Genomic DNA, 11,058 nt, shown 5'->3' on the forward strand with positions numbered 1-11,058 from the left:
ACATTTCTAAAAGAAAGAAAGTCATACAGATTTGAAACAACATGAGGGTGAGTAATGATGACAGATGTTTCATTTTTGATTGAACTATCCCTTTAAGTTTTACTGAACGGCTTTTCTATTCTTTCACCAACTAGACAGGCAATAAACCCAGCTAACAGGAAATGTTCTTAGAACTTTGCTTAACGTTCTGGCAAGGATTATTTATGAAGTTATGGACAAACATTCTTCCAGTAACATTAATAGAAAGTTCATTCAAAGTTATCTGGTCTTTAATAACGTTCTCAAAACGTTAGCAGAGAAACATTTATACATCATTTATGGAATATTTTCCTGAAACGTTTTAGTTGGACGTTCATCTAAAATGGTTTAGAGAGCATTCAAAAGAAACATTCCCATAATGCTTGCAAAATAATAAAATGAAATGTTCCTTTAATGTTGTCTTTAACATTCACAAACAAGAAAAAACATTTTATTTTTTTACATATAAAAAACTGGACATTCAGAGAACATTCAGAAATAACGTTTTCATAACTTAATGGGAATCTTAGCAAAACGTTCTTTGAGCATATTTTTGTTAGCTGGGAACCCGGAGCAGGGAATTTACGCTGGTTGGAATATTTAACTATTGCATAATCAGTTCACATGCACATTGTTGAAGCTGGGTTTGTAATCTCCACAAATGAAACTTTTTATATGGGAAAGAGCAGAATGTAATTGTATAAAGCTGTAAATTGATTGTTACATCATGTAACGAGTCAGTCCACTGAAGGCGAGTTGAAGTGAGAACCCAAGTGCAGTTTATTTACAGAGTGATCCAAACAATATCCAAACAAGATACACAGACTTGACTTGAATAGTTCTAAACCCGCTTGACGAGGCATGAACAGGCAGAGCGGGGGGCCATGGCGGAGCAGGCAGAAATCAGAACATGACACATACACAAGGCAGAGAGACATGAGGCAAGGGAAGCATGACACTAACATCAGGAAACAATTACAAAATAAAAGACATGGACATGAACATGAAACAAAAACAAAACCCAAACCCCACATTACACATCATTGTAAAACATTACTTTTACTCACTGTCTTTACATTATTCTCATTTGATTCAGATCAGTACTGAACCAAAACAATGCCAAAAACTATGCATGAATGAATATGCCAGTGTATCAACAAATATTTGTAACTGTTTGAATAAGCAAAAACAATGCAAAAAACAAAACAAAACAATGCACTCTTTATCAAATACATGCCAAATATCAATAACGAAAGTTGATCATCTAAAACGATTGACTCTCATTAAGCTATTTGCCATCTCAAGAGTCTCTCGGGAAATTCCGCCATGTCGAACGTGTCAATGCAAAATGTTAAATCATGCTTATTCTTATATAGACGCTGTGGCTGGTATATACTGATGCATGAGAGCTTATCCCAGCATCAAAGTAAGAAGTGCTCTTGATAGATTGTTTTCACTGATACAGTGTATATGCGGTGAGATCAACAGCATCTGAGAGCTACAGTGCAAACCGGCCTATTTTCACCACCCACATAACCGTTCACATTTGGTTGCAAAGACAGCTCCTTTTTTGGTCAGTATTCTGAATTTGGTATATTTGTTCTTTTTCTTTTATTATGTATAATTTTATTATTTATAATATAAGTTTATTTGGAAAAGCATGTCTTAAAACCAACTTTTACAGTGACGTGACCAAGTATGGTGACCCATACTCGGAAATAGTGCTCTGCATTTAATTCATCCAAAGTGCACACACACAGCAGTGAACACACACCCGGAGCAGTGGGCAGCCATTTTTGCTGCGTCACCCGGGGAGCAGTTGGGGGTTCGGTGCCTTGCTCAAGGGCACCTCAGTCGTGGTATTGAAGGTGGGAGAGAGCGCTGTACATTCATTCCCCCCGCAGCCATTTTGCGTCACCCGGGGAGCAGTTGGGGGTTCGGTGCCTTGCTCAAGGGCACCTCAGTCATGGTATTGAAGGTGGGAGAGAGCGCTGTACATTCATTCCCCCCCACCTATAATCCCCAAGACTCGAACCCACAATCCTTTGGGTTACGAGTCTGACTCTCTAAACCATTAGGCCACGACTTCCCCTTATTGAGTATAAGAATATAATACGACTATATTGAATATAATACGACGTATTGAATATAAAAAAGAAAAAAATGCTTTATTTAGTAATAATAAAGTCAAATCAAGTCACCTTTATTTATATAGTGCTTTTAACAATACAGATTGTTTTAAAGCAACTTTACAGCATTAAATAGGAAAATAGTGTGTCAATCTGTTTTTTCAGAATTTAGCAGTAAGAAATTACTTTTTATATCGAGCATGCATTCTGTTAGTTTTTCTAATTGGTATGTTTCGCCGGGCCGCGACGAAATATAGAGCTGAGTATCATCAGCATAACAGCATAAAGCAGCCATTCAAAAACTATGAAACCACATTTTGCAAAGTTGACAATTAATCATATGATTGTGTGACGTCTATTAATGGGCAGTTTTTTTCATGGTTGCCCTGTGGCTTAACCCAGTGTTATGTCACCGTTATGCCTTTCTTTGATGTGGCGGCTCCCAGTGCGGGAATCCTCTCTGTGTAGGTTTTTTTTTACTTGCTTTCAAATTGACTGATGACAAACCATTTACACAGCGAGCGGAAGCTACTCAGCAAATCCCTGACCTCATTTTACCATTCTGCTTTTGATGAAAGGAAAATATAGCAAAGATCTTTTGTGACATATCAGTCGGCCCTGTATTGTGTAATTTCACCACAATAAAATACATTATTTGATTTCCACTTACTGAGTGGCCAAAAGAAAACCATTAGCATGACCACTGTGACGAAATAAGAATATTACTAATTGCTTGGGGGGAAAAAAAGCCTTAGAGCTGCTTATGCATTTTAGTTGAACTTCATCATTGCCTAATTAAAAAAAATATTAAACTTTAAGGTTCTCCCAAGTTTGTGATTAATCAGTTGACAGTTTTAAATGAAATATCCATCATAAATAATAGCAGTCCTGCTTTTGTAACTCAAAAAAATAAAGATTATAATATGATTCATAATATGTCAGTAGTAAAAATCCAGAGTGGGATTTGGAAATAATCTCACAAGTGATGAAATTGCGAAAATGACGTAACTAATATGTAGCGTGGAAATTTAGGTTAGAGATTTCAGTTCTTTTAAAGATTCTCCAAATTTGTGGTCTTATGTGGGTCACTACAAAAGCTCCTGTTCCTGGACGTTGAGTAACTGAAATCCTTTTCATGATTAAGTAAGAAGGCGATCTAAGATTTCAGGACCTTCTTTGAAACTCCAAGAAGTAGGTCAGAGGCCTGCGTCACATTTTAAACAGGTTTTGGGAACCTTCAGGGTTTAATGGTCTAAAATAATGAATAATTTCATTATTTTATCCAAAAATGAAAATTCTGTCAAGTTGATTCAAACCTGTATGTTTTTTTTTCCTTTTGTGGAACATATTTTTTGTCTATACAATGAATGTCAATGGGGTCCAATATTGTTCAGATCACAATTTTCTTCAAAATATGTATAAAGTAAAACAGTTTTGAAACAACATGACAGAATTTTCATATTTGGGTGAACTGTCCTGTTAAGTATTTTTAAATCATAAAACAAAGTATATATTGCTTAAAGGTTTACAACAAAGAATATCCTTTATTGATCTTCACAACAAGAACACTTTTGAAATGCATGCATTTAAAGCTGTCATACTGGTTTGGGGGATTACTTTTATTGTATTACTGTCATTTGCATGTGCATCGCCCTCAATTCTGAGTCATGAAAATGCGCCCCTGCCCTTTCCCCACAATCCTTAGAAATTTCAGAGTAGGAGAGGGTAAGACCGCAATTGCTCTGCAACTGACGCAGTCGTAAACCAGCACCGGTGGGAAACTGTGCATCCGTGAGATGCAAGCCATTACAGACACTGGGGCGGAAGTCTCCATGTCGATATGACTTTTTGCAAACTATGTCAATCGAGGTTGCTGGCATTAACAGACGGCAACGTGGGAGCTGACATATAGTGGACAGAATCACAACCAGCAAGAATTTAATTCATCACACTAATATATTCCTTCTGATCTGAGTGCATATGGGACGGCTGTCAGTGAAAGTAGGTTATGTTAGGATATAATGGTTGCTATGCTAAGGTGAAATAAACACAATAATATGTGGGCACAAAATGTATTTAGACACTTCAAAAACACAAAATGTATGAATTTCCTTGCATAAGATAATAAAATATTAAACCAAAAGGCATTTATGTGAAATAAAAAGACGTCTAAATATTTTACTAAAAGATCCATTGTTAAAAATAAATTCAAAAAGTATTTGGACGCTTTTTGGTTTTAAAACGTTAGTGGAATGTGTCCAAATGACATCAATGACTTCACATATTCACTAAAAATCACTTTGGGTCCAGTTGGTTAAATTTAATAGCCAATAAATAAATAAATGGCTGTGAAAAGTGTGGAAGGCTGTTTCACCCATGGGACAATCAATCAATCAATAAAAATACTAATTATGACTTTTTGTCTCACAAATTAAACTTTTTTCCTCGTAATTGTCAGAACTGAATTGAATTGTGAGATAAAAAGTTATGAACTGTGAGCTATAAACTCTTCTGGGAAGAAAAGTCTGAAGAAGACTCAATTCTGCGAAGCAAAGTTGTGAGAATTGTGAGATGTAAATAAAAAATTGTGAGAAAAAAGTTGCAATTACTTTTTTTATTTGTCATTCCGTTGCGGAAACAAGCTTCCGTAGAATTGGGAGATTATATCTCAATTCTGTTTATATCTCATAATTCTGACTTTTTATCAGAATTTTAAGTTTACATCTGACAATTCAGACTTTTTTTCTCAGAATTACAAAATATAAAATCTGAATTGCAAGAAGAACAGTCAGAATTGTGGGATAAAAAAAAATATCTCTTTTTTTTTTTTATCCCGTGGTGGAAACAAGCTTTCATACGGTGGTGAAGTCTTCTGAAAATCTGCAGAAGAAACATTTATATCTTATACAATGAAAGTAAACGTATATTTTTGGATAAAAATGTTAAGTATAAGTGCATCATATCGCTTAAATGCATTGTTTAAAATAAATTTGTCAAAAGGAAATAACATAGTGTGATATTTGATTGCAGTGACACAATACACTCAAGTGATTTTGCTGACACATTGAATATGACAACATAAAATACCATCAATGGGGAGAATTCATCACAGGAAGGAAATGCACGAACAGGCCTCTCTATATAAACTGCACTTGCCACTGCAAATGTAGAGCAGCGAGACTTAAGACTGACAGAAGACATCAGAAAAAAACAGGTCAAATGAATGCAACTATGTCATCAGCGCTTACCATCCAGTTCCTCATGGTGAGTATTGCTGAAATGTTCGAAGACGGCCTGCTAATATCTCCTAAGGATTTTTGTTGCCGAAGTCGCAATGCTAATACAATTGAATCTGAAATGACAGTGTCTGTGTTTCACAGATGGCTTGTATGATGGGGCTTGTTTTAATATCATTTGGAGCTGAGGGGGCACCTTCAAAACATCTTACGAAGAAAGGAAACCACAGGTCACAAGAAGAATTGGATCCATCATCATCATACCGGTTGATCTTGGATCCTGAGTTCAAATCCCCGGCCAACCCGAACCTTCCAATAAACAACGACTCCATCTCTCCATGGACCTACACGTAAGACCTTAGTATATACGCTTAAAAATAAAGATTCTTTATTGGCATCTATGGTTCCATGAAGAACCTTTGACATCCACGAAACCTTTCCATTGGTTCGTTAGATTATTCAAATGTTCTTCACACTAAGAAAAAATGGTTCTTTTAAGAACTGTTCACTAAAAAGGTTCTTTGCTAAACCCGAAATGGTTCTTCTATGGCATCACTGCGAAACCCCCTTTTGGAACTTTTATTTGTAAGAGTTATGATCATGAACCGTCATTTCTGTATCATATTCACATGCGCATCTTTGTTGTTTTTAGAATTAGAACGTGACTGTTGCAACACGCAAACCTAAAACGTCACATGATTAATTTTGTTTCATAGGTTTATGCATGACGAGAGCCTGTACCCATCTAACATCGCAGTGGCGAAGTGTTCACTGACTGGATGTCTGATAGATGGCACTGAGGACCAGGATTACCAGTCCAAACCTATTTACACCCAAATCATAGTCTTGAGGAAAATTCGAGGAGATAAGCACAACTATTCCTTGAGACTCGAGTACAAAACCATCGCAGTGGGATGCACCTGCGTTCGTCCATATGTACAACATGTTTAAAATGTGGGAGCTGATGGAGTTACAATACTGTAGATGTTTGATCATTAGCGTTACAGTATTACAAATCCAGAACATAAGGTTTAAGACTTATGACTTTATAATTTATTTATGGTATCATATACATGTTCGCAAAATGTGGGATATTTATTTATTTTCATGATATTTTATCTATTAATTATATTGGATCCATCATCATCACGCTGCCTGATATTTGGATAATGAGTTCAACCCTTCGACTTGATCCATCTAATAATCTAATTTATAAATGTCATTATACATGTGCTTTCAAATGTATGTTGTTTATTTTCACTGGATTTAAAAAAATTTTTTTTGAAGATTTTTATTCAAATATTTTGTATTAACTTTTTATTTATTGATCCAAATGTGTTTTTAAGGATATGACTGATGCAATAAATGAGAAAAAAATTACAAATATTGTTCTGATGGTCTTTTTAAAAAAAAACAAAAAACTCAAAATCCATAATGAGGAAGTCACAAGGACAAAACTATACCAGCAGTCCTTTAATTCCCTCTGCTTCTAAAATATATCACAATTTCTGTACAGAATATAGCCAAATCAGACACCAGCTGATCATGAGGCAAGTGAACATACGTACAGCGGCAAAAGCTTGAGCAGTTTACCAAAAATAGAGCCTTAAAGACAGGACAGAGGACAAACTGCATCCACATGGGCAAAGTACATGAAACCATCCAAACGTCATCCAGATACTTATAAACACAAAAAAAGTTATCACTCACATTCACTCATTTTTGGCACTATTGGCATACAAGCTCATCGCAGAGACAAACACATCTTTGCGTTTCTCAGATTAAGGTAGTAAAGATTCCATCACAATCTTTGCTGGCCAGCCAGTTCCGTTCATCTGACAACATGGCCATCGTACCTTACAATGATATAGTGATATCATAATCTGTTTCAGAGTCATAATCTCTTATGATCCAAGCTAAAAAGCTCAGCGTGATAGTCAGTCCTTTGGTCAATGGTCTCCCATATGATCAGCATGTGTTGTGAGAAGATCTCAAGGCACCTGGAACATAAAGTTCAGAGATATAGCAATTAATAACAGGACAAAAACCACACGGTCACACACCAAATGGCTTTTCACAAGTTTTATCAAGTGCATCATGGCATGCAAGCATTAAAACGGTTGATTTCGGCCACATTTAATACACGATTTGTCAGGTAACTAACAAATATTCTACTAATGATTCCTCAACTACAAAAAACCAACACTAAGACACAATAATACAAAGCCAGACTACAGTAATAAGTACACATCACCTCTTTGAATGCACAAACAATGTTACAAACAGATAATTCACAGCAGTACAACACCATCATGGCATGCAAGCATTAAAACGGTTGATTTCGGCCACATTTAATACACGATTTGTCAGGTAACTAACAAATATTCTACTAATGATTCCTCAACTACAAGCCTGACACTGTGGAGATAATGCATAAGATTCTATGTAACTCAGCATGAGACTCAGATAGAATCATATTTATTATCTTTTGTTATTGTTAACTAAAACTCAAACTATATAAAAAAAATTATTAGTATTTGAAAAAACAAAAATTACTCAAATTTAAAATAAAATTCAAATGAAAACTTCAATTATAAAAAATAAAGCTAATGCAAAATATTATAAGACCATAATAGTATATAAATAATACTATATTATTTACAATATAATATTTATAATTTATAATAAAAAACACTGAGAATATCAGCTTTTAAACATCTATCTGAAGTTGTCTTGCATCTATTTAAGTTCAAATTAGCAAGCCAAACTATATCTCAGTTATAGATATGCAAGTGAAAGCAATAATAATTAGACATGTCTGATTACTGACATAAACTAACTAATTGATATTGAGAGTATCCTCCACAAAAAACATCACTGTTCCTCACTTTTCTTCTCTCCTCAGCTGCATCCAGTTTCTTCTGGATCTCCTCCAGCGAGGGGTCATTGCGAGGTGGGAAAGTGGGATGGAATTCCCTCTGACCGTCAAAAGATGGAGGTCTGAGGATGACCTCAAAGGCCTGGCCCGATGACCGCTTGTTTAGCTCAATCACCTCCATGTCTTTAATAATGCCCAGGTTGAGGTCCACAACATCTAAAACAGAAGATCAACAATGACTGATTAGATTGATATTTATTCATGCAACTGATTGATTGAGAACAGACGTAATTACAATATGTTCCATTTACTGTAGGTTCACTTGACCATGTAAAAACAGGGAAATCTATCTGAAAGTATGCAAGATTTTAGATTTGAGATGCCTTTAAGGTACCTTGTGTTTTCTTGGTGGGCTTTTCCCGAGGCTCTGGTAGGATGCAGGAGCAGAAGAGAGACACTAGAGGGAGCTCCTTCATCTTCTCTCTGTATGCTGCAAAAGAGAGACAGAGTTATTTTGAGGTAACATCATCACTGATGCCATGTGCTCACACATCATTCCTTCAGCTCCATTAAACACTCCCAAGTTCACATGTGAACAAGCAGGTGGATGTACACGTACCTGCAAGAGTCATCTTTCCTTTTTCTGAGTCCTCCGAGGCGTTTCAAACTCAACTGATCCTGCAGGAGAGAAAAACGATGATGTAATCAGAAACCACAGTCAATCGATTCCTCTGGATAAGTCTTTGTCCTCACATAAAGGTCCCACAAGCAAAGATTATAAAATAACAAGCCCAAATCAAACCTTCATACTGCAAACAAATAATTTTTATAATCAGTGGTCTTCCTAAAAAAAAAAACTCTTTGAAACTGAGAGGTAAAATTCCATCAGATTAATCAGTTTGCATCAAGTTTTTGTTTTAAGCATAATAAAAAAAAAAAAAGTGGTTCATGTCTAAAAAAATAAGAGAAATAATAATAATATAATAATAAAGATAATAATAATAATAATAATAATAATAAAGGATTATTAAAAATATATATATATATATATTCTCAGAAGACTTAATCATTTACATATTTTAGCTACTGGTTAGATATAAAAAAAATAAAATAAAAAAAAATACTGAAGAAAATGATTTGTTTGCAGTGTAAGAGAACCACACAGCTACATCTAAGCACATAATAGTATGCATACTATATAAAATCTATTTTAATCCACATAACAAAGCAAGGAACAATTACATTCAATGGTAATATACTTGATGGCAATCGTTCGCAAAAGACAGCATGAATGAATCTGGTTTGCTCAGGGTTTATGATCGTCTCTCAGCCTACGCGCCTTCTCTATTAGTCTCTCTCGCTCATCCTGCCTCTGCCCTCGCTGTGCCCCCTCATTTCCCACGGTCACGATCGCTGCACCCGCTAACACCTTTGAAACTTTCTGACATATTCAGTGCATGGGTTTATTCTATAAAACATTTCAACACTTTTCGGGGTCAATTGATAGCATAAAGGGCAAAAATGTTGATTCTGTAGGCCATTATAGGACAATGTGCATCATATTTCTTGTCACACTGCATGCACACAAATTAAAAAATCCTCCTGATTTATTGATGCCAGCAACACAGCTGATATAATAAATAATACATGCGTTGGAACACAACTCAACAGCACTGTTGTCTACCTTAAACAAATACAAATTTCACATGCATTTGTTTGCAGCTCTTGCAAAGCAAGTCATTTTCTCAACCTCCCACTGCCTTCTGATCGGAATAAACGCTTGTTGGTTTAAAAGCAAAGGAAGTGCCGCTCTATGAAGGGGCCGTGGCCTTTTGCACACTAACATACTGTATAATCTCACCTCTCAGTGCCACCCACAGTGCAGACTAGTACACTCACTGCAGGACCTCTGTGTATTCAAAAACACACTTTGCCCTACATCCCCTTTTTAAAACTACCAATGCACTTTTTCCGCATAGCTATTTTTCACCTTGCACGACTATAATGCACTCTGTACTATGCAATGCACATCTTTTCTTTAGACTAATGTGATTTCAAGCACAATATCAAATCTAAATTGATTCTGATATGCTGTTAAGACTCTTAACAGTCGCAAACCCCCCCAAAAAATCATGCTTATATATGCATTTATGCATATATATAAGTCTACTAACCTCGACTGCATGCTCTAAATCTTGCAAGCATGCAAATCTGCAATGCAACATAATCTAAGGAATGCCAAGCTAGATTTCTGCGCTATTAACACCAGAACAAAAATAGAATTAATGGAACTTGCTATAGTGAATAAAACTTTAGTCCAACAGATTGCCAGTCTCCTTTTGTCCTGCAAAAGAATAATACAGTAAATAACAAATTATGATAACTCACCGACAGAGTTATGTGATCTTCTGTCAGAGTCTTTCCCTCACGTTCAGTCTGACAGTCTGCTGCTGTTTGGTGCTCAACCTGGCAGCATCAGCACCACCTCTGCTAGATAAAGCATGACATCACCTCCCAGCGCTGTATGCACTTTTTCCGCATAGCTATTTTTCACCTTGCACGACTATAATGCACTCTGTACTATGCAATGCACATCTTTTCTTTAGACTAATGTGATTTCAAGCACAATATCAAATCTAAATTGATTCTGATATGCTGTTAAGACTCTTAACAGTCGCAAACCCCCCCAAAAAATCATGCTTATATATGCATTTATGCATATATATAAGTCTACTAACCTCGACTGCATGCTCTAAATCTTGCAAGCCGCAAACCCCCCAAAAAAATCATGCTTATA

The 11,058-nt window shown here is 35.8% G+C and overlaps 2 protein-coding genes across 2 annotated transcripts; one reads left to right on the plus strand and one right to left on the minus strand.

Annotated features, from left to right (window-relative positions):
* The first annotated feature begins 5,361 nt into the window (after positions 1-5,361).
* Positions 5,362-6,334, plus strand: LOC107725947 (interleukin-17F-like). The gene is made up of 3 exons (XM_016535383.1): positions 5,362-5,411; positions 5,528-5,733; positions 6,100-6,334. Exons 1-3 carry the CDS (start codon positions 5,367-5,369, stop codon positions 6,332-6,334), a joined length of 486 nt encoding a protein of 161 aa, XP_016390869.1. The 5' UTR covers positions 5,362-5,366.
* A 1,040-nt stretch (positions 6,335-7,374) lies between these two features.
* On the minus strand, positions 7,375-10,711 carry LOC107725787 (stathmin-4-like). Its single transcript, XM_016535187.1, has 5 exons — positions 10,650-10,711; positions 8,881-8,939; positions 8,656-8,751; positions 8,257-8,477; positions 7,375-7,383 (listed from the first exon to the last, which is right to left on the minus strand). Exons 2-5 carry the CDS (start codon positions 8,891-8,893, stop codon positions 7,375-7,377), a joined length of 339 nt encoding a protein of 112 aa, XP_016390673.1. The 5' UTR covers positions 8,894-8,939; positions 10,650-10,711.
* Positions 10,712-11,058: the final 347 nt, after the last annotated feature.

This window comes from Sinocyclocheilus rhinocerous, unplaced genomic scaffold, assembly GCF_001515625.1.
Source record: "Sinocyclocheilus rhinocerous isolate Xijiao unplaced genomic scaffold, SAMN03320098_v1.1 scaffold1004, whole genome shotgun sequence".
Lineage (NCBI taxonomy): Eukaryota > Metazoa > Chordata > Actinopteri > Cypriniformes > Cyprinidae > Sinocyclocheilus > Sinocyclocheilus rhinocerous.

What these genes read in the sequence shown, in the direction of transcription:
- LOC107725947 (XM_016535383.1), top strand. Translation starts at nt 5,367, where the DNA reads ATGAATGCAACTATGTCATCAGCGCTTACCATCCAGTTCCTCATG. An exon ending in TTACCATCCAGTTCCTCATG is followed by an intron (nt 5,412 to 5,527) that starts GTGAGTATTGCT and finishes TGTGTTTCACAG; the next exon opens with ATGGCTTGTATGATGGGGCT. An exon ending in ATCTCTCCATGGACCTACAC is followed by an intron (nt 5,734 to 6,099) that starts GTAAGACCTTAG and finishes TTTGTTTCATAG; the next exon opens with GTTTATGCATGACGAGAGCC.
- LOC107725787 (XM_016535187.1), bottom strand. An exon ending in GCCCACCAAGAAAACACAAG is followed by an intron (nt 8,478 to 8,655) that starts GTACCTTAAAGG and finishes CTTCTGTTTTAG; the next exon opens with ATGTTGTGGACCTCAACCTG.